This window comes from Excalfactoria chinensis, chromosome 16, assembly GCF_039878825.1.
Source record: "Excalfactoria chinensis isolate bCotChi1 chromosome 16, bCotChi1.hap2, whole genome shotgun sequence".
NCBI lineage: Eukaryota > Metazoa > Chordata > Aves > Galliformes > Phasianidae > Excalfactoria > Excalfactoria chinensis.
In genome coordinates this window covers 10,614,379-10,637,367 of record NC_092840.1, presented here as the reverse complement: position 1 = coordinate 10,637,367, position 22,989 = coordinate 10,614,379, and the positions used below count along the sequence as shown (strand labels likewise).

The window sequence follows — 22,989 nt, the reverse complement described above, 5'->3', positions numbered from 1 at the left end:
GAGCTTTCCCCGTTCTGTCCCACACGCCGCCATGCCCGCAGCGCTCTCCTGCTCCCCTCGGCCCCGCACGGTCCCGCTCGGAGCGGCGCATCCCGCACAGCCGCCGTGCGGACGAGCCGAGCGCGAGCAGGGCGCTGTGAGGGCACCCGGCGCTGTGAGGGCACCCGGCGCTGTGAGCGCACACCCCGCGCGGCGCGGCCGTTGACGCGGAGCTCCGAGAGGCCCGAAGCGCCGCCCCGAGCGGCGGACCCGGCGCAGGGAGCGGCCCGGCAACAGGGAGCGGCCCCGCCGCGCTCCTCCCGCGCCGCCTGAAGGGGCGGCCGACATCCGCCGGGTGGGCCGCGCCGGGGGTGGGATTTCCTGTGCCGGAGGTCAGCCGCGGCCCGGCCCTCGCTGCTGCCGCCCGGTCCCCGCCGTGCCCGCGTCCCTCCCGGCCGCTGCTCCCGGCTCGGACTCACTCAGTGATGTGTAAGCCACAGGATGCCCGGCAGCACCGGCAAGAGGTTTAAACCGACCAAATACATCCCGGTCTCCACAGCGGCCGCCTTGTTAGTGGGTTCCACGACTTTATTTTTTGTTTTCACGTAAGTACCGCCGTTGGGGGCTGCCGCCTCCCCGGACCCGCTCCCCCCCCCCTCCCTTTCCGCCCCTCCTCGGCCGGGTTAGCGGTGCTCGGATCCTCCTGCCGTGCGCTCGGTGCGTTGTTTTATGTAACCAGCCGCGGAGCCGCCGGGCGCTGAGATTTGCTGGAGGGAACGAGCGGGGCTGGGGGGCCAAACTTTGAGTTGCCCCCGTTTTCCGTCGCTCCCACGTCCCCTCCTCGCACAGCGCCCTGTGGCGGCCGCCCCGCAGCGCCCCGCGGCTTTGGGGCGGGGGTCCGCTCGTGCGGGTCGTGCGCTGGAGGGGCCGGGGGCTCCGCGTTGGTGTGAGCGTGGCCGCGTTTTTCACCTCTGTAAGTTGGGCCGTGATGGAATGCCCGGTGTTTCACGGCTCACACGGCTGCTGTGGCTGCTGTGCTTTCTGTGCCTGCTGTGGCTGCTGTGGCTCAGCGTTCGGTGCAAATTGCAGATGTCGTTTTGCCAAACGGTTTCCTAAATCAGAGCAGCGTTTGACACCGAGCAGCGCTCTTGGCTTAGTGTGACGTGATTGCTGACTGCTGGCTTTCATGCCTTTGATGCCAAGGGACTGCTAAATCCTTTCAGGATATCGCACTGGTTCGGCACGAAGAGCTGATCGTCATATGAACCCATCCTTCGTCATTGGGCTCCTCGTCATGGCTGGGGCCTTGCGGGCACACACGAGTTGCCTTCTGCCGTGAACTCGGCTCACACCGTGCTGCATTTATTTTGTTCACGTGGTTTTGCAGTCAGAAAAAGGGATCTTAATGCCGGCATTTTCCTGCAGCTGGAGAGACGGGTGTGCGCTGAGCTTGTCTCAGGAGCTGCGTGTTGCTTTTCATGTGATGCTCTGAACGTGCAGCTGCAAACGTGCTGCTCTGCAGCCCCTGGCTGTGACAGCCGGCCCATGGCAGCAGGGCACCGCGGGGATGTCCCTGCCACGATTGGTCACTGTACGGAGCGAGAGTTTGTAGTCTATTACCGAACCCCAAACTTAATCCCGCGCTGTTAGCAGTGAATAATTACATGCGAAACGAGATATTTTTAGGATCTCTCCATATTGTAACTTGGCCTGTGCATCTCGGAGTGTTAGTACTGTGTCGGAGACCATCCCAGACACACGCTCTGTGCTGCTGCCAAGCTGTGTCTGCGATGAAAATAACACTTAACTGAGCAACTGCTGTCAGGCAGTCTCTGAAGTCCTGTCCATTCAGAAATACTTGGACGGATCTGCGCAGATTTGCTGTTGTTTGTTTTTTTTTATCCTGAGCAGTTTTGGTGACGTCTGTCTTTGCTTGGGAGCAGAGCACACACTGTGCGCTGGAAGTGTCTTTTCATGGTGGGTTTTTCCTTCTGTTGTGACCCGTTACTTCAGGCCGTGCAGACAGCCCTTCCCTGGGTGCCAGCATGCACTGCTGCTGTTGGAACACACAGCAGTGGTGCAGCAGAGGAGGCGCTGCCTGCTGCTGCTTTAAACTGCTGCTCGTACAGGCCTGCATGCTGGTCACAGCACGAGAACTTTACCAGGTGATGATTTACTGCAGTTTCTGTTCATTTTTTGTTCGTGTTGTCGAGTTCTGAGGCTGCTCTGTCTGTTGAGGCCCTTATCTGTGCCTGAAACTGGCCAGTGGATGGGATGTCACAGACTCCACCAAGTACAGCATGCGGAACAGAATAATGGCTGTTAGTATATGTGGAAAAAGCGAATAAGGATTTCAAAAAGTGCTTGCTGGAAGGAAACAGCATTGCTTCCTGGGCACTGCACGTGTTCCTCGGGGCTCTCTGAAATGGCTCTGACCTCAGCATTTTCAGCCTGCCTGCGTGCTCAGCCGCGCACCGTGCCGGCCTTCTGCTGGACAGAAGGCTCTCTGAGGTGCCAGGGGTGGCTTTCAGGCAGCGTGATCTTTATTCGTAGCTGTGGTCCAAAGAGCTTTGCTAAATAGTGGCACCTGAAGGGTGTCTGGAATACGTGGTGCGCACTGATGGTGGTGTCGCTCAGTGGTACTCATGTTTGGGAAGGTTCCATGAGAGGTTCTTTTTCCTCTGTTCTTTTTCCTCTGCTGACTATTTAGCATTTGCCATGTCCCTGTGGTATTCCTCCTGGTTCTGTGGGGGGGAACTGAGCTGCTTAGCTGTCACAGGGCTGCCTGTCTGAGAGCGGTGTGCTGTGGGCCCTCAGCTCCCGGTGTGCGTTCCTCTAATAATAACAGAGCTGTGTGAGTAGGTGGTCTGGTTTGTCACAGTTAGGGAGTAAATGTGCATTAACTGTAAGCATTGCGAATGAATGTATAAATAGTGCTATATATAATAATTAGGTTAATTTACTTACAGGAACAAATCAAATGGCATAATGAAGGAAGAACAATTCTGCTTAATGTAACCAGAATCCAGAGTGATTCAGCTGCAGCACGTTGAGCTTCTTTCTTCTAAGACCTTTTTTCCTTTGTATTTTCATTAAGGATAACAGTGTAAACCATTCTAACCCATTCCGGGCTGTTCTGCCTTGGGCTGCTGGCTGCTGTGATGTAAGCATGAGTGTGGTCATCCACAGAACCCAAATCTCGTCAGCTTTCCAGCTTTGCTTTCCAACGTTGGGTTGTGTAACTGCAGAATTAGTAGAGATTGCAACATAGCTGTTGGTGAACACTGTGCTGCAAAGCTAAACTTCACCCGATGAACGATGGTGCTGGAGCTGCTGGTGCTCTGCACTTGTTCAAACTGTGCTACTTGCTGTTGTTTCTATTGCCAGCAATCTCTGTTGTAGCTCAGCTGCAGTACCTGTGTGTATAGGTGCTTAAGGCTTATGGAAAAACTGGCTTATTTCAGTGATGAAAATAAAGAAAACACAGTTCTTCAGTCTTTTGCTGAATACAGTAGAGTGTGAATTTCTGGTAATGGCCACGTTGTGACTTTTCTGCAGCAAGCAGTCAGCTGGGCGCCTTGGAAGCATGGCAGCAATACGGTGTCTGTAATAAAGACCTGGCTGCAGTACTTTGATGTGATGGAGGCTGTGCTGCTGTGTGTTGGGTTCTTCACCAGCATGGCAGAGTGGGTCATTTTCTGGGTCAGGGCACCACCGAGTGAAAACTCATTCAGCCAGTACTGAAGATGAGACCTGAACTTTGCTTAGAAGTCATAATGAGACGTAATCACAGGGGGCCTCAGACACGCACAGCTGGTGCTCTGATGGACTTTCTTACTAAGCCACACCCCGCTGCTCGAAGCCTCAAACTATTTCTGATTATTAGTTTTACTTTAAACTGAGGCTTTGCTGGCACCGGTGGGGAGCAGCTTCACACAGGGCGTGCGCTGAGCTATGTGGATGGCAATGGAGAGAGGAAAGGAGTGTCCAAAGGTGTGCATTGGTTTAATTAGATGAAAGTCAGCACTGAGATCTCACTGAGGCAAGCACTGATTTGGGTCTGGTAATTTCCAGTGGAGAAGAGCCAGGTGTATTTTAGAAGTGTAAAACTAAGGAGAGGTTTCAGCTTCCTGACGTATTTTAACTCTGGAAGGTCGGACTCTACCGACTGCCCTGAGTTGTCTCAGCTGCCATGTTTGTCAGCTTCTATAAGACATTTATTCTTGCTGTGCCAAAAACAAGGCCTTGTAGACTATGGCAATTTAATCTTGATTTATAATTTTATTCTATATTGTATCTAAAACTTGTCATGAAAGATTAAAAAACAAACACGAAAACCAGGCAGTTTCAACAGGAAAATGCATTTAACTGAAGTCTGAAAAATCTTCTAAAATCATTCCTAATGCTGGAAGAGAGCTGGGTTTTCTGGCCATAGCTGGGAGAGTCTGTTATCTTTGCTTCCATGGGGAGCAGCAGAGCTGACAATACAGGACGCTTTTGGAAGCTAATAAAATTTGTTCCTCGAGGGAAGAAAAAATGATGTTTGTGTTCGGCAGGAATATTCTCTCCTCTTGTATCTTGGGAGACAGAGGAGCACCATCGCAGTACATGGCTGGGTGCCTGCAGTGGGGCAGCGCTCTGCTTTGCTTTGCTCTGCTCTGCTTTGCTTTGCTTTGCTCTGCTCTGCTCTGCTCTGCTCTGCTCTGCTCTGCTCTGCCTGCAGCCGTTGCAGTGCCATTTGAACACTAAATGCAGATTGAGATTTGAAGCCCAAATGGGCAGTGCAGGGAAGGCTGCTCTTGTGCACGGGATGCCCACTGCTGTAGTCAGTGTGTGACTTATGCCAGTAGCAACATCCTGTCTGTTTTTCCTGGTGAGCAGAGGTGGAGGATGTGGGTGTATGGAAACAGGGATGAGAGGCTGCCTCTGTTAGACCAGGGTGGGCCTTTCAGCCTTTGTACACGAATACACAAACAGGTTTTCTAATTTTTCTTTGAAGTCCTTTTTGAGATGCTATTTTAATTGCTGCCCACGTTTATCCAAATATGCCTCGTGTGTATCCTCTTATAAATAGAAGCCGGCGCTACAGAATTGTTCAGGTGTTATGGGAGCTTACTTGGCTGGGAGCAATGTAAGCTGGGGGATGCTGCTCTTCAAAACACAAGAAGAAATAGAGACAGACACATTTGGTGTCCTCGGACTTGTGGTTTGTGATGTTTGCTACCAGAGGCAGATGCTAATTGTACTAATTAAGATTGATGCTAATTTCTGCCAGAGAGCGGCCATCAGTCATCACATGGCAGTGTGAGTGCCAGGGAAGTTGGAAGGACGAGACACAGGGACTGAAATAGGAATGCTGTTGTTTTTCATGGAAATCCTGCATTCTTCTTTTGCAAAGAATGCCGTAGGCTGGAAAACTGTAGTCAGCTGGATCCTGTTTTGCTTTAGTTTTGGGGACTTGGTTGCTGGTTGCTGTCATTCCTTTAAGCGAGTACACCACAACACAGTGCATGCTGCGGTAATCTTCAATGAGTGAATAATTGCTTGATCTCTGACTGTTCTTTTGTGGCTTCTAATGTAATTTAGCTATATTTGTGTCCAAAATTCCCAAACTTCTGAGCTCGGCCTGTTACGCAGGCAGTGGTGGGTACGTGGATATTACAGCATAAACAGTACAGGAACACAGATAATGCAGTGGTTACCATGGTTTTCTGTTTGTGAACCTGTAAGTGCAGAATTTGTTGTCCTCAAATGTGAAATCATTATAAAGTATCTTTCATAAACACGCTGCTGTGTTTCAATATCTTCCAGTAAGAAGGGGTGGCAGAGCCACGTGCAGAACACCAGAACCCTTGAATTTTAGATCTGAAGCTGGACACCTACGTCTTGTATGAAGTCACATAGTTTGGAAGTACTGCCCTTTGGGCAACGGGATAGCAAGTTCTGTGGAGCGAGGCAGCAGCATTAAGATGGGAATATGAGAAATGGTGGTTTTTGTCGAGCTGCAAATGAGGTGATGGCATTGTTTTTTGAAGGGAAGAGCTCATAGAAGCTGACCAGTCACTGAGTGCCTTGAAAAGGTCCACGTGCCGTTCTGAAGTGACTGCTCTCCAGGAAACCTGGGCACAGACTCAGACTGAATTAATGACAGAATGCTCTTAAATGAACAAATTAATGTGTTAAGTTGGAGCCTAACAAAACAAACTTGAAACTGCTTATATATATATACATATATATATAAGGGCTTTCACAAATAAAGTCAGACAAAGCCTTACTCTCCCAAGATTCTCAAAACTAAATTGGCATTTACATTAGCTCTCTTTCATGTCTTCAGGGAAATAATCCAATGTAATATCTGTATCAACACAACGTAAGGGAATACAGAATGCCTGGACGTTTTTATAAACAAGTATCGTTTTCATTTCAATTCAGATCAATCACAGAAATGCTTTGAAATGGAAAGGTTCAGCTTAAAGCTTTAGTAGCTACTCTTGGTGGGAGGCAGGTTTTTTGTTCTGGAAAATCATTTCCTTTCCTTGGTATCAAAAGTTATTTGGGATTCTTTTAATTGTGCATAAGCTTTTCAATTTTTATTTATTTTCTCATGAGTGGGGTCTCATTTTGCATGCGTAGCTTTCTCCGTAGATCGCCTGCTCTAGCAGTGGGCTTCTCCAGCTGTGCTTGGACCAGCAGGTAATGCTGCTTGCTCAGCAGCCAGCCCACGCTGTGATGGAGCTCAGCTGTAGCAGGGCTTGCAGGCAGCCTTGGGCCAGCAGCTGCTGGGTTGCAGGGCAGGAGGTGGAGGTAGGTGTGGGCATAAGCTTGTTGGCTGTCTGTAAAAGCTTAATGGTTACAATTGTCATGCTTAAACTTTTATTTGCATGTCATTCCACACCGGTAATTCCTTTTGCCAGGAAGTATTTCATGCCTTGTGTTCTGAAAGCTGGTGGGATAGAGCTAAATCTGGTTCAAGAACTGAAAAATTAATGATTTCTTTTCTGGCCTGATGTGTTTGATCTATAATTCATATCTGGTAAAATGAGAAATGGGCTTTTGAACCAGCCATTGTCTCTCCATTTACTAGCTGGGTGTTTGTGGTGTTGTTGTTTTTAATTCATCCCTCAGAGGATGTCGGGGTGTGAATTTTGGGCCATTGAGCACTACTCAGGGAGGTTGTCCAACCCACATTTTCTTCGTCTGTCATTATCTTTAGATTTTTTTATCCCTGTGATATCTGGTTCCAGACTACACCGCTGTTGTAGCTGCTGAATTTTGACATTATTATAAGAGTAAAGGATTCAGGGTTATAAGATACAATTAAACATCTGATCCTATCTGTTGAGCTGGGGTGGTTTTTGTGGGTTGATGCAACAAACTCTTCTTCATTGAATCTATCCAAAGGGGCTGACCAAGGCTTGTGTCTTCCTCCCTACCAAGTTCTGTATTCTTAGTCTGAATTCTCTTGATCCAGAAAAGCAAGTGGAATTTGTTCTGGTGAACAGAACAAATAGAGATAGAAAGGTCTATCAATTTGCCAAGTAATTGTCCTTGACTGCAGTGGAGCCCTATTCAGTGGAATGCTGCTTTTTATTTTTCCTTTTTTCCTTTAATGATGAATATGTTTATTCTTTTGTTTGCTTCCTTCAGAGAGATGTTATTTATTTTTCTTGCTTTAACTGCTTTGGAAATGAGGAAAAGATATTTTTGTGTAGATCAACTTGGCTTGTAAAAAAGCATCTCATTTTGCCAGCTTTCTTCTTGGTTCCTATAGAATTACTGTCCTGTTGTGCTGCTTTGGCCATGGTGTTGTAATATGTCTCCAGAACAGTGCACTGCGCATGCACAGTGTGTGGATTCCTGCATGTCTGATGAAGCATTGATTCTCTGGGCTTGTGAGTCCTGCCAACGCTTCAGTTAGAAAACGTAAGGTTTTAATGTACGTTCTGTCTTTTAGTCCCAGTTTGGCCTCATCTTTTGAAAGACATTTCTCTGGAACAAGTCGTGATGTACCAGGATTTTTATAACATAATAAAGACAGTTTATACTGAGATAGTTAACTAAACAGTCTGCTTCTAATTCACATTTCTCCCTTGATGTCCCTTCTCATTCTTACCATTCTTATTCAGAAACTCAGTGAAGGTATATTAAAAGAATTAAAAAGATGGGATTAAAACTTGCTTCTGATCTTCTGACATGCCACTTAAAATCTCACTGCAAAGTGATTAGTCCTGGATATTCACATGGCTGCATGCTTGGTTTGAATCTCTGGGAGGGTTGTTGATTGTCCCAGCTGGCTGCATTACTTCAGCTGTGTCCATCATCCTGCACCTCCTGGGCTTTACCCTACTGAAAGAGGGCTGAACTCCCTCACCCAAGGTCCGGATCCTGTTCTGTAACAGGACGATGAAACTTTTTGACAGAAAATAAAATAAGATTTTTGAACTTTGCTCTTGGAAATAACTGAATCGTTGTGGTTAAGAGCTTAAAGAGGAAGAAACATTTTGCTTGGAGGAGAGAGCTAGCTGGAAGACTTCAGTTCATTTAGCAGAGTGATTTAGGGTGGAATATATCGTGCAACACTGTTATATATCTGCACACTGTGCTATCAACAGATGCCTGGACATACTCTCCACTTTTCCAGTGGCTAGAAGTCTTTGATAGATGCTCCTCTTCAATCCTCAGTGTTCAGTTTGGACTTGGTAACTGTCACGACTTAATGCAGGCACCCTGGAGCAGACTTGTTAGGTGGCAGTTCAGCATCGCTCCCCTTGCCATGGATGGTCACCCCGTCAGGAACTGCACCCGCTGCAATGACAGTTTGCTGGAAACTCCTCAGATTCAATGGAAGTTGGCTGAGCCCCAGCTCCACAAGTTGGTCAGAAGTGACGGCAGGGCACGAGTCTGTGCAGTTTGTGGTGTTGGCTTGATTCTTTTTTTAATTAAAGCTTTATAAGTGTGTCAGCAGAGTGCCAAGGACAAGAAACGATCAGCTCAAACACTTCATTGCAACAGATGATGCTGTTCTGTATTCTCATAGGAGTATGGCACTTGAATACAGAGATGTTACTTTTTTGGTCACTTTTGTTCACTTTGCAGTCCTTGATGCTTTGAAATACTGTAAATAATCTTCATAACAAATTCCAGTTTTTGCTTCTTTTTTTTTTCTTCTCAAATCCTTAAGTTTTTTTTTTTTCCCCCAAATTCTTTTGAAGAGTAGTGTCTGAATGAATTTAAAGCCAGAGAAAAACAATTGCACTTTATTTTTAGCAGCTTTTTTTTCTGTAAGGCAGCTTTCTGTGAGGTTTCTCTGTGGTAGGATTGTGCCGGGCACTGTGGAGCCTTTGGTAGAAAGCATCAGGACCTCGTGCTGTTCCTCAAATCCTCCCTTTTTTCTTTTTGCACACTCAACTTGATTCCTTCATTCCCAACCGCTCTGCCTCCTCCTGTCCCCCGGAGCAGCACAAGAGGAAGGGGAGCAGGGCTTGCAGTCAGTCCACAGCAGTTCCCCTCTGCTGCTGCTCACACCTTCCCTGCTCTGCTGTGGGCTCTCCCGGGCTGCAGTTCCTGTCAGGAGGACTTGCTTCTATGTGGGCATTATTTCCAGCATACAGAATAAGGCTGAGAGCCCTTTGTGGAGAAGAGCACGAGGGATGTGAAGTTAGCTGTAGGTAATGCAGTTCTGTTTTTGTAAGAGTTTTTATATGCAGAAGGAGACAGTGAGGCAATGGGAGTGGCAGAACAAAACAAAGCCCTTCTGACCTTCATCCTCAGTGGAGCCATCCAGGTCAGTCAAACAAGGAGGAAAACACATTTTCTTAATTCTTTCTGTAAATTAACCTTTTTTTTAATATATATAGTAGCTCTAAACAACACCCTCTCCAGAGCAATTGTCTGATGTGAGTTGTGAGTGTGCAGTGATGGCTCACAGCTCTCTGAAGTTCCTCAGAACTTCCCTGTGATTCAGTGAGTCATGTAAACGTGACTTCTTCAGATGTGACTCAAGTATCCTCCATGTGCCTGGGCTGGTTGTGTCGTGGGCTGGGGGCTGCTGGCATCCAAGCTGGCTGTTTCCTTCAGGGACAAGTCAGCAAGATGGCCGTTCTCCCTTCTTAGCGCCTGCTGAATGCTGGGTTTCAGTTACGAGGCTCAACTCTGTGGAACAAACCTCCCAGCGAACATCTCTGCCCTCTGGGAGCAGGGTTGAGAGCTGGGATGCTGCATGCAGTGCAGTCCCTGTAGGTGGAGGGACAAAATGTGAGATAATTGACACATTTTGTGGGGGTGTGTTTGAGTAGCTTTGGCAGCTCTAACCTGCTGTTGGAGAGTACGGAGGACCGGACAAGGAGGAGGAGTAATCAGTTTATGTCAGGAAAACTGGCTAGCTGAAAAATTCTGTGAAAAATTGAGTTTCTGGAGCAGAAATACTAAAGCTTCAGCTTATTCTGTGGGGATTTTGTTTTCTTTTTTCCTGCCATCGTAATTCCCTTTGCTCATGCTGCACCTGTCAGGAGCTGACACTGTTGGACTCCAAGCCGGGTAGGTGTGACAGTGGTGTGTGTGTGTTTCACCCTGCCAGAGCGGAGGTGGCACTTGTCCATTCTCTAGTACTTGTCCCAGCCTGCCAGCTTTGCTTCTTCCCAGAGTAGAGATTATGCCAAGCTGTATTTGAACTGTTTTCCCCTTGGCTGGTCTCCCCCGTGATGAAGTTGTAAGTGATTTTTGCATTCCCGGTAGAGACATGCAAGCAAGTCTTCTTGGTAATTTCTGTCTGATGCCAAGAGACTGCCCAGAGCCTTCTGGTGTGAATGTTCAGCGCAGGAGTGGGTATCAGTGGGCACTCTTGGCTGTAAAACACCGTCTGCTTGAAGAACAGCTTCTTCGGGGGTAGTAGATAATATTCTGATGGAGGATTTAGTGGAGTTTTCTATATATATCCATACAGAGGAAATATATGAAGGAAGAAGTCATAAAACCGTGAGCAGTGATTGCAGGGGGTTGGGATGGTGTTAAACAAGGACACAGGATGCGTATCCAGGAGAGACATTTGTTCATCTGCGCATGAAATATGTTGTTTCGTCTTAATATAGACAAGTTCACAGATCTCCTGCTTGTATAATGAGGAGAATCGCGTTGGGTGTAAACCCATTTGAGTGTCCTTTTTGGGCTCCTTTAAAAATACAGAAGAACTGGTTTTAATGCCTGTGTTTATTTTGGTACAGCGTACAGACTGCTGGAAATATGTTTATAGCACAGTCTAATGAGCTGAGGCTCATCTCTAATATTCCACTGCCTCATAGCTGGATAAAAAAGCTGATGCTCAGCTTTTGGAAGTTTTGGAAACTGTATTTTTTAATAGAAATGTCTTCCATGGTAGGGGGAAATAATATTCATGTCTGAAATAAAGTAGAGGTATTTTTTGAAACACAACTATGCAGATCATTGAACAGAGAATAGTGCGATGTTGGAGTTGTTTGTGTCAAACTTGCTTCCTGAAGTCACAGTTGGTTCCCAAATGTTTGTAAGAGCCATTCTGCAGCCTCTGCTCTCCATGCCCATTGGAACAACCCCTTGTTCCCGTTGTCCATGGGTTGCCAGGGGTCAGCACTTGCTCTTGCTTTTTCTCTAGGCTGACACCATTGAACTTGGCAGCCTTTCTCCATGAAATTGGAAGATACTGCAAAGCTGGCACTCTCTTTCCTTGCACCCACAAATCTGAAAACCACCACAGAAGCCTGACGCTAACATTTCTTGCTGTTGGTGCAGTTTGCGTAGGCAGAGAAGAAGTTTGCTTAACCGAGTGTTTTCCAGCGTGCCTCTAAAATCTCATGTTTGCTTTCAAATGTTACACAGGCAAAGAGTTCTTATTAGTTATGATCTCCTTGGGCTTCCTGAAGAAGAGAATTGATTTAGGGTCTGGAACAACGTCTCTGTCTATATTTTGGCCACTTTGCTTAATGTGAGTAGTAGCTAAACCCTTCTGAATCTCAGCACGGTGTAGGCATTTTAAATGATTCACAGTTTTTGAAAACACTGGTATCGTGCCATGATAGTGTTCTAGAGAACTACTTTTTTGAATTACAACTGGAACTGGAGTAGTAGCTCTTTTAGTACATAGGAAAGTAGCTGCCAGGAACATATTGAATATCTGAAGCCCAAACTGAATATATTTAGTCTAGCTGGCCTACGGAATCCTTTGTTAGCAAAGCATAAAAATCCTATCAGAGCAAACTCATCTTTTGCTTTCAAAGAGCATTTCAGTTCTTTATTAGTAGGTTGAAGATTAAGTGGTTTCATTGGAGAGTGAGAGGGGAAGCTGTCCTTGTTTGCATCTGCTGGATTTTTGTAACAGAACAACTGCCTGGTTGGGGCTATTACTCATCTAAGTTGTTTTTGCTGTCTGTAGAGCAAACCTGTTTAGGAGGAGAGAGCAAAAGGTCATGGGCTTTGTCTTCTCTCCACGGCTAAGAATCTGGAGCTGGCACTGGTGACAGCAACAGAGCCCAAACTAACGGCATGGAGTAGTCCAGTGACTGGCAGAAACCTTTCATGTTGTTGGGTCCCTTTCCTTTGCTGGCACTAGTCCTGCTGCGGCACAGTGGTGCTGCTTTGTGTGTTCTCTGATCTGGTTTGCTGTATGTTGAGCAGCAAGGAGTGCTGCACCACATTCTCTGTAGCTCCCACCGGTGTTGGGATCAGGCTTTTGTCAAGCTGTGCCCTGAGCCTCCCTTGTGCAGTACAGCACTGTATTTTGTGGTTTAAATTACAGGTTGCAGCAACAAGTTACCTTAATCACAATTATCCGCAACATTTCCATTATAAGACCTTACTTTTTAGTTCTGTGACATTAGCCATTTGGGTCGAGCAGTCTGCTTTGTGCTGGGGGATTTTGCCTGGTTAGGTGAAAACAGATTGATATTAGGGATTACTGTTTTGCTTATGGGAAACTTCAAGATCAGGGAGAGTACCCCAAGGACTTGAAATGGGATAGCAGGTTGACTTTTGTGCTAGGCTTTATTTGTCCTCCTAAATTTGGCCGTGTTTCTAATCCCTGCAATGAGCAGCGCAGTGTCTGAATGCTTCACCCCACCCAGCAGGGCTGTGCCCATGGGCAGCACTGCGTACATCATGGCAGTGGGGGGAACTTCTCTTGGGCTGTTCACTTGGGCTTTGGATCTTGCCAGCTCCAGAAAGGAGAGCAGAAGTATTTTCTCAGTGCAGTTAGGGAGCATGATGGGAAGAAAGTGAAAGACAGAAAAGAGCTGGGAAAGCTGTTCTTAGTTCATCTTGTAGCGGTTGCAGTCTTGTTTTTAGGGATGTTGTGTGCTTGGGACTTGTAGCTCTGAGTGCTGTCAGCTTCACATTGTTTGCACTGCAACTTGCACGGGCTCCAAACTGCCAAGATCCCCAAGGAGTTGGGTTCTAGGAGGCACGTGAAACTTTGGGTTCCTATCTGCAAAATCAGACTAAGATGGAGAGATTGTAACTCCTAGGGGTGTCAGAATGATAAATGCTAATGTTAGCAATGCATTCATATGAAGTTAATTATACCAGAACATCCCAGAAAGAAAACAGTTCTATATTGAGAACAGAATGTGCATAGCATGCAACATATATGGCCTGAGGCCACACGCTGTCTGGGTACAATGAAAAGAAACACTTAATAGGTACCTGCTCAGCAAGCATCATCAGTGCTTAAAGCAGCAGCAGCCCTACAGGGGAATATAGCAATAAAGAGATTAAATTTGGTCCTCTTGGTATATGCAAGTGACTTTAAAGATTCACAGACAATTTTATAGTGGCAGTCCAATTTTATGAGCAGTTGCCAGGGTTGTCATATTAATATATCAAAAAATATGACAACTATGAACCTTCAGTGTCACGTTGCAAAAATAAGCGCAGAGCTTGGGGCCGTGCTGCTTATAATTTTTTCTCAGTCAATTATTAGTTTGGGGAGGGTGAAAAATCCAGTGCTATGTCTGCAAAATGGAAAAACATGGAAGTCATTCAGCAGTTGGGGCTGCCTTGCACCAATTTAAGTTGTTTCAGTGCATTTGTTCACTGTATTTTCCAAGTCATTACAGCTGATCTCAGTCTCAGTAAGTGATGTTACTGCGTGCAGAAATATTAGCAAAAATGCTTGCTTCCCCAGGAATTACAGTGGAGCCGATTCATCTCAGTACACAGCCTATTTTTGCAAATAGAATTATAGGTTTCAGTTTGTTGTGGTCACGTTTGTGCAAGGCTAACTTGGGCAGTTCCATCTCTTGCTTCCAAAAAAGGGGATCGTGTGATGTAGAAGCAGTATCATAAATTCACCAGACTTATATTTTAGGAACAGACCCCATAGGCTTCCATGCATTCTCTGTGAGTGTCTAATATTATACAAGCTTGACTATTTTTTTTAATCCTTTATGACTTTCTAAGTTGTGTTTTTATGGAATTGAGTTCAAAAATTGATGCTGGTTTTTTATATCTTCAAATAGATCGAGTAATTATTATTCCTTTGAAATAATTACAAGCATAGCGACTATTTGAGACAGAAATAACTGAGGTCTCAAATTCTTGCATGCACAGCTATTCATCAGCTAAATAAATCAGTCCCTGATGAGGAGGGGGGAGGAAGCAATTGCAGTGTTCTTGTGGCACAATAAAGCAAGGGAGGGCACTGTGCCTGAAGAGTCATAGCACACGGATTTCTTTCTCTCCCTTGTCGTCTTTTTAACTAGGATTAGCAAAAACAAAACCTTGCCCATACATGTGTGTATGTATATATGCATATGTGTAGCCAAAGCCCTGTTTCTCTCAGACTGTGAGATAAAATGTTATTTCTTGCCTTAATATAATGCCTCGTGTTTTATAACTTCTGGAAAGTTTTTTGAATTAAAAAATGGGCTGTGTTTGAGAAGGCTGAATGGGTTTAAAGATGACCCAGATTTTGTCTTTGGTGAAATTCAGATCTTTTGAAAATGAACATGGAAAGGAGCATTCCTCCTAAGGAGCTGAGCTGGGCATTGCTGGCAGCAGCGGGAGCACAGCAGGAGGGCATGCTGCTCTGCTGGGAAAGTGGTTCCTGTGCCCATCTAGAATAGTGTCATCAACATTCCTTTTTTCTGTTGCAAGAAAGAAATCTGGGTGCCAGGAAGCAGAACTGTTTGGTATTCAGAGCCCTGTATATATCCCAGCATCTGTTGGTTTGCATTAAGAGGGTTGTGGGTTTCTGTCTGGATTGATGGTTGTCGCTTCCAAGTCTCCTAGCTGCATGAACAACAAACCATGTGCTTTATTAATTCCCCAGAGAACAGAAGAAAATGCTACGATCGTTTGGTTTGAAAGATAATTACGGCTCTAAGGATCTCCTCAAAAATTGACACTATTCCATTGACTTGAGAGTAAACATCTGAAAGTTGTTATGATGCTGAAAAAGAACATGTAGACTAAGAATATCTGTTGCGAAGCAGCCCTGCCTTTTAAATCATGCACGCTCTTATGGGGCTCTGTTCTCTCTGTAAATATGGGTAAAATGTTTCAATTTTGATTCTCTGAGAAGTGTTTAACATTCTCAGGCACACGCAGGCATTCAGATGAACCCCTGCCTCCTTCCTTTGCTTCCTGCCTTCCGTACAGTACGTGCGGAGCTCTGGTAAAGTTCAGCAACACTTAAACCTCCCTGACCCCTTTTTATGGCTTATATTTAATTATTGGAGTGGGTTCACAACAGGATATGATGATGATGTCCGATCTGGTCACACCCAATCTCTGCTGGGACGCACTGACTTCATTCATTTGTAGGAGCGGTGCTGATGAGACGGCTTGCCACCACACCCGGGGTGTTTTATTGCAGTCATCCAGTGGTTCAGCTAAGGGAAGCATCGCTTTTCTTGAAGAAAGAAATGGCAACTTTCTGCTTTCAAAAAGAACTCGCTCCAGGAATGTGTAGTGTAAAAAATGCCATGGCCTGGAATAATCATTGGGCTTCTACTGAATATACAAAGGACGGCGTGGCTTTTTCCACTGCGCAGTGGCATACCCCTGTGTTTTAAAATAACCATCTTGGTTTGCATAGTAGCAGACTTTTATTTAATCTTGTGTAGAACAGCTGAAAGGAGGGCTCACCTTTCTCTTCCTCTGGCACATAGAATGGCTTTTTACTCTGTGAACCTCTTTGTGGGCTATCCAGAAAGGAAACTGTGCAGCTGTGGATGTGGAAATATTTAACGTTTTGGCTGAGAAGTTGTTCATGGCACAGAGCAATGCTGGAGGGTAGGAATAAAGAGAGGCTGTGTGTGTTTCTGCTCAAAACAATATGAACTGGGTCTCAGTTACCAGCTTGACGTACAATGCTTTTCTGCCTGCTGTTAAAAGAAGCCTCAAACTTAATAAAAAATGATAATAAAAGCTGTCGTACTTTGCAAAGGTACCAAAGTGTGGCTGATTAATGCCCGGATTTTGAGCCAAAGTATTTTTAAAGTCAGACTGGTTGAAGAGAGCCGGGTTTGGAGGCACTTTCAAGTAATGAAGTTAGGAGGAAAGACCTTAGAACAGCATAAGGGATGAAGCATATTAAGGCAGGCCAGATTTTTATTGTGAAGGCTACTGAAATGATTTACTTTGTTTACAGCTAGGGAAAGAACCTAATACTAACCAGCTTGAAGCTGGCTTGTGAGGAGGTGTTTGTGTTGATTCTGCCATTGTGCCACCACCCTTGGAACGTGCATTTCCTGCATCTTTTACTCTGGGCTCCAGCCCACCTGATCGGTGAGTCAATGCAGAGATCCCAGCAAAGCACTGGGCAGCTGGGCAGCAAGAGAATGGAACCCCCAGGTGGGTGTGCAGGTGTGACCATAAAATGCTCAAATGCATTTCTTCATCTGAAATGAGTTATTCTAGTAAAAACCCTGGAGAACGCAGTGTTGTGAAACCAGGGAAAAGTTGAAGTTGGCAGGGCTGTGCTTCATGGACCCTCCGCCCCTTCTCTAGCTTCTTTCTGCTCTGTAGATTAACTGATGCAACTTTTCCACTTTCTTTTACTGACAGCTCTGTGGGCCAAAGGGAGCTCATCTTTTCCTTCCAGTTATGACTTGCCTTACTAGGAGGCAGCTGGACAGTTTTAGAGAAGCGTGTGGCAGACGTTGGACCATGTCTTGTAACCCTTTTGTCTAGAGAAACGCAAACAAATTTCTTGGTCGAAAAGATCTGGCCACGTTCTTTTCTTCCCTTCCTTCCTGTGTATCTCTAGTAAAGGGCTTAATAAAGGGCCAGAGAATGATGTGAGTTGCTTTGCATTGCTGTTCAGTTGTGTAAGTGTTGGAAGGGTTTGACTGTGGCTTTTATAAGCTGGCTGAAGTACACTGGCACAATTGCATTTTGAGCTTGAAGTTAGTGTTGCAGGTACTTCCTTCTATGCTTCCTATAGGAGATGCATCAGGTCGGCAGCTTGTTTCATGTTGTCTCTGCCCATGGGAGGGGGTTTTGCAGCTGCTCTTGCAGAGCTGTAGCAGTAAGACAGCTTAACATTCCATTTTTTAAAAGTTGATTTAAAAAAGTAGTTTTCTGGAATGAAGCTTTACATTAATATTCATTTATATTCTAGGGAAGGGAGCAGGGATTGTGCATTTCTTTGCTGTTCAGTATCCACTGGAAGAATGAGCTGAACTTTCATACCGAGGGCTCTGCATTAGTAACACAGTGTCTGTATCCCTCTGTGTCAGCCGGTCAGTAGCAAAGTTCACTCTGCATTCTTAGGGGAGTTAAGTGGTATTTTCTTTTCTGGGAGGATATTTTGTCTAGTCTTTGGCACTTCATTTTGCATAGGAAATATAGCAGTTCCTTCCTAAGGCGCTCACAGCCTATGGGATTAGATTATTCTTATTCATTGGTTTAATTTAATGATGAGATTAGAACAAATATGCTTAAAGAGAAGGTACACAAAGTTCTTTTGTGTGCTTTGGTTGGTGCTTCTTTGGTAGGAACTCGAAAGCCATTTGGAACGTGTGTCCCTCCCATTTAAAGTGCGAATTCTCACAACTTGAGCTTTGGCGCTGATCAGCAAATCATGAGCTTGCTTTTGGCCCATTAAAGATCTGATCCAAAGCCTAATGAATTTAATTGAATGGATTCCAGCCATTTTTTAAGAGCTCTGGGTCTGGCCCAAATTATTAGCAAGCAGATAGTGATTAAGGGCAGCAGTTAAGCATCTCTTGTGAGCGAGGTTACATCTGGATTCTTGTAGCTTGCCCCTCCTTCATTTTAGACTTGGGTCTCACTCCTTGTGGCCAGGCTTATGTTGTTTTTCTTACTCCCATCCTTCCCTTATTGAACAGTCATCATTAAACAGGCAGGACAGTGTACCAGTGTATAAAACAAGGCCTGCCAGAACTTGCCTTTTGTGGATTTCTTTGTGTATTTATCTTGCATTAAATTTGTGAAAGGTCTTTGCCAACATCTGCCTCTCGTGTCTTGGATTATTGCTGTTTTTCTGAGATAGTGGAGGAGTGTTTCTAACAAAGAGCACCACAGACGTAGCTACAAAACTGGCAATTTACTTGCTTGCTGGGAAGAAAGCTATGAAACAGTCTGCCCCGTTGCTGTGCTAATGGAATTATTTATCCTTTTCCTTCATATCAGATTGTTTTGCAAGTATGTCGTAAACGGGAGTATGTTTTTAGGCCATGTTTTAGGAAATTGTTTTCTTGTCTGTAGGACTGATTAGCCAGGCCAGTTTCATACTCCCAGCGGTTTCCTTGTGTTCAAAATGGCTTGAGCCTGAGTTTGCGCTTGTCTTCAGAATGCATCTGAAAACTGGAATTTCACAAGGTCTCAGAGGCGGTGCTGGCACACCAGTGTCTGTTGCCATACATGTCACAAAGCTTGATTTTAACAGGCGCGGGTGTAAAATGAGCTTATAGATGTGTTGGACTGGGGAGCCAAGAACTGCTGACAGGCACTGAGTGCTGAGGGTTGGTGAACGTGGGGTTTATGTAAGGCTCTCAAGAGGGGGAGACTGTTGCATAAGCACCACTGCCCTGTGTGGCTGAAGGTGGTTGCCTTTGTGCCTCTCCCTGCTCTTAATAACTGGCAGGAGTGTCCCCTATGTAGGCATAAGAAGCATGTGGCGTTGTGATCTGCTTGCTGTTCAGATGCTGGGATGTTTGGAGGATGGAGGTGGGAAGGAAGGGAAAAGATCACAGAAAATATCACAAAATACTGCAGGGAAAAATTACAGCAAAATTTGTAAGCATCAAGACCTTTAAATAGCTTGCTGTGCCAATAAAGCATCAGCTGAAATAAATTGCTGCAGAGCAACCTCAGTGTCATTTAGAGATGAGGACTGATCCTGTCTCTTCACTGTGGTGTAAATCAGTAAGAAATATTGCTAGATTTGTTGGTTAAATGGACATGCATGAGTAGAACCCAGCTTCTTGCCTTTAGTGTTTCTGTAATCATAGCCCTTGAGAAAATATAATTTTGGGTTTCTGGAGCTTGTAAGACACTTGAGTAAGGGTTTAAGGTGACTGGGATGGGAAGCAGGAAAATCAGCTTCCCTCTCTAGTGTTTGCAATGGTTTGTGCTGCACTAGTGTGTACATACACGTGTGTAAACAAACACATAGAGGAAACCCATAACAAAGAGGACAATCGTACCTTGTTCAAGAGTCTGCAATTTAATATCTCTTCCTCATCTCCTGTGCAGTGTAAACTCATCACGCATGGAACTGCTGTTTCTCTCTGCTCTTGATTTTTCCATGACTACAGTTAATTCAGCATGGCCTATTTTTCCCTTCTCTCACTGCAGCCAAATGGTCATTTAAGTAACCCGGGGATGTGACTGAAAGCCATGTCCAAACAGGAGATGTTCTTATAACTTTATGCGTATTTGACTACAGTACTGAAGTTACTCCAGGACTGTGTTTGTTGTGGGACAGGAAATTGTATTTCTCTCTTTTCTGGACCTGGACATCGAGCTGGTGTATCTGAGATTTATGTCAAGGCAGCCGGAATGCTGTGGTTGATTCCATGGCAGACATCTGAGTGAGGCCATGCCTGTTCTACAGGTGTGTAAATGGCTCTTGCTTTGTACTGTACTGTTTGACTTTGGTCCAGAGGAGTATAAGATGATGTAGATTTTGGTGGATACTGGAACAACACGCAGGGTAGGAAACTCAGCCAAGCAAGCAGCTTTCCTTCTAGCAGTCATTATTGGGCATAGCCAAGAATTGCTTCTAATGTGTTTCTTAATTGTTTTTGTTATATATCGTGCTACCATCAATGTACTCGTTCTCTAAGAGTTTAACTAATGGGATCATGGAACGTGAACGGTGTAGGAAAAATGGAAAAATAATGTAAAATACAAGCGAGCACGTGCTGCAGACACGCTGTCTGGCTGAGGAAAGGTTCAGGGCTGTATGTGCATGGAGCTGTCTGCCGGCTGGGAGCTGGTTAACTGCTAATCCAGGGGCTGCAGCAGCTGGCTTGGGAGCTCCAGGCTTTTCTTGGCAACAGGATTTTGAAGCATTTGGAAAAGAATGGGACTTGCTCTTCTCGTGTCCTTGAGGAGTGACGCATGCTGTTTATCGTGGTTGGGCAGCACAAAGACTGAGAAATCACTTTGGAGGGAGGAGGAAAAGTTCCTCCACTATGGGAATATTTCATGGTGAGGTGGGGACCTGGCAACAAGACGGTTTGAACTGCTAGGCAATTCTTCCCCTCTTTTGCAAGAATTGAAATTACCTATAAATAATGGAGTAGGGTGGCTTAAATCAGAACACGTTTTTCTGTGCTGACAGTGTACAGCATCTGCTTCTGCTTTAAGCTGGGGCTGAAGAGACTTGGCAAAAAAAAAACAGCCTTTGGCATCACACACACGGGGAGCTAATAAAAGGCTATAAATTGAGCAAATATAGGGGCCTCTTTACACTGTCATTTCCCTTCAGAAAAGTTGTTAATAGGGATGGGGATGAAATTTTAAAGAAAATGTGCACTGGGTGACTTTGAGGGAATCTCAAACAACAGAGGAGCAAAAAATGTGTGGGTACTTTCTGGCTGGTCTAAAATATCTCTAAAGATTAGATATGGAGCTGGAAGTCAGAAATTCTGCCCCGGACTGTCCCAGTTGATGTGTGGTTTAGCCTATGTTACATCTTCCATTTCTGATGAATATTGAAAGATACTGCATTGCTGGATGAAACACATGATATTCATGTTTGGACAGGAAATGATATAACATATATTTGTGTGCTTGGACACTAACCTTCTGAAGAGAAAAACAAAACCCAAATCCAGCCATGATGAGGTCTTGGCAGCAAAGCAAAAGCAGATACAAAAAAGCTTCAGTTTCCTCTTCCCCTGCTCTGGCTGAGTGTCCTTAACACTTCCCAGCAGATAGCTTGCTGCTTCAGGCTGCTTCACGGGCTGCAGCGAGCTTTATCCTACATTCAGTATTTGGTTGGTGACAGAATTCCCCTGCTACTTGTATGGAGAGGCCATGCATGTGAGACACTACGGTACAAGTAAGCAAGGGAATGCTGAAAGGAATCACTCTTGGCTGAGATTTGAATTGTTTATAATGAGTCCTAAAACACTTCAGGAGTGTGTTTGTTTTTACAGTGCCTTTTTCAAAAGAGTATTGCTTCGTGAGTGGTAATTTTAGGTGACACTGCTATGAAAATGGTTATAGCAGGTGAAGATGTAGCTAGAGAAAAATACTCTGCAAAATTGATGTATCATTTCTGCTTTCACAAGAGAACTTTTATTCAAGCAGTATCCAAAACAATTTCCAACAGATGTGAGGTACTTGAGATCAGCTGGGGAAAAGGCAAATTTAGTTGGAAATAGCTTCGAAACTCCATGTATCCTCTCCTGTAAATCCCTGATGTAGCCAAGGCTTTGAACTGAAGTCTTTAATTCTAGTGGTGGGGTTTGAGGCAGATCTTGTTCCATAGTCGCTGTGCTAAGATTGCCCTAGAAGGCTGATGGTGTCCTGAGAAAAAACTGCATTATAGAGAGGTCCCTGCAATAACTCATGCTTCTAGTAAACTCTGGCTTCAGTTTGCTCAGGTCTTTGGCATGTGTTGGAGCCATTAACTCTGGTGAGATTTAACAAGCTCTTCGCTGCAATGGGGAAGGCTTGCTGCCTTTTGGAAGTGGAAAAAGAGTTGAATTAATACCTTTAGCGACAGTGTGCGAAGTAGCCAGAGAGTTTGTCTAGGCACTAGGAGCAATGAGTGGCAGTTCCTCTGTAACCTCACAGAGATGCTGTGTGCTGATATCTGCTCACTGCTGAATGGAGCAGGAAGGAGCTGGGCTGTGGGGCTGGCTGCGTGGAGCTTGAAATGTATCTCAGTGAATAGACCAACAGGAGCAGCTGCTGCCTTTGGACTGGGAGAAAAACAAGCTGAGCCACCTCAATAGCAGGAAGCGTGGTTTTTGTGCAGGTACCACATAATGCTGCTTCTCTTTGCATAGGCTTCTGAGCCTCTGTAGTGATTCTGATCCTTTGAGAACTCAGTAGTTATTTTGTCCTTGTAAACCACTGCAAACACTACCGATTTAAACCTATTCTTTGAATGGAAATGATCCTGTCTGAACCGCTGGGCCAAGTGGGTTTGTTCAGGTCTCTTTCAAGCAGTTGGATCTGGGCTCTGAGCTGCTGTCCTGCAGGAACAGCAATGCTTTCAGACCAAAGGCTCCGACTCTGCTATTTAAGTGCAGTAACAGACTGTAGGGTGAGAAATGGTGATACAGAGCAGAATGAATAACTCCCAAATTAAGACTTGTTTAGCTAGCTGCATATTTAAAGAGATTTAAGCTTTGAAAGCAACTCAGAGGGAATTTTAGAATGTTTTCCAATGCCATTTATCAGGATGGCTGGGCAAGATGCTGTGTAATATTCTTTGTGCATTTGGGTGAAGCTGACCAATAAGAAACTTGTGTTTTATACTCCCTGCACAATGGACTTCAATGCTGTTGGCCATTAATCTTGGGCACTCTGAAGCCACGACCCAAACTCTGTGAT

General features: G+C 45.2%; 1 protein-coding gene across 2 annotated transcripts in view; it reads left to right on the top strand.

Moving 5' to 3' along the window:
* Nucleotides 1-250: 250 nt before the first annotated feature.
* Nucleotides 251-22,989, top strand: part of ZDHHC8 (zDHHC palmitoyltransferase 8) — a 73,369-nt gene continuing 50,630 nt past the window's right edge. The window contains exon 1 of one of the 2 annotated variants that reach the window (XM_072351470.1): nucleotides 251-584. In XM_072351470.1, the coding sequence (XP_072207571.1) occupies nucleotides 481-584 (104 nt within the window). In that variant the 5' untranslated portion in view covers nucleotides 251-480. The remainder of the gene's footprint in view (nucleotides 585-22,989) is intronic. The other variant, XR_011905451.1, reaches the window with a different exon arrangement.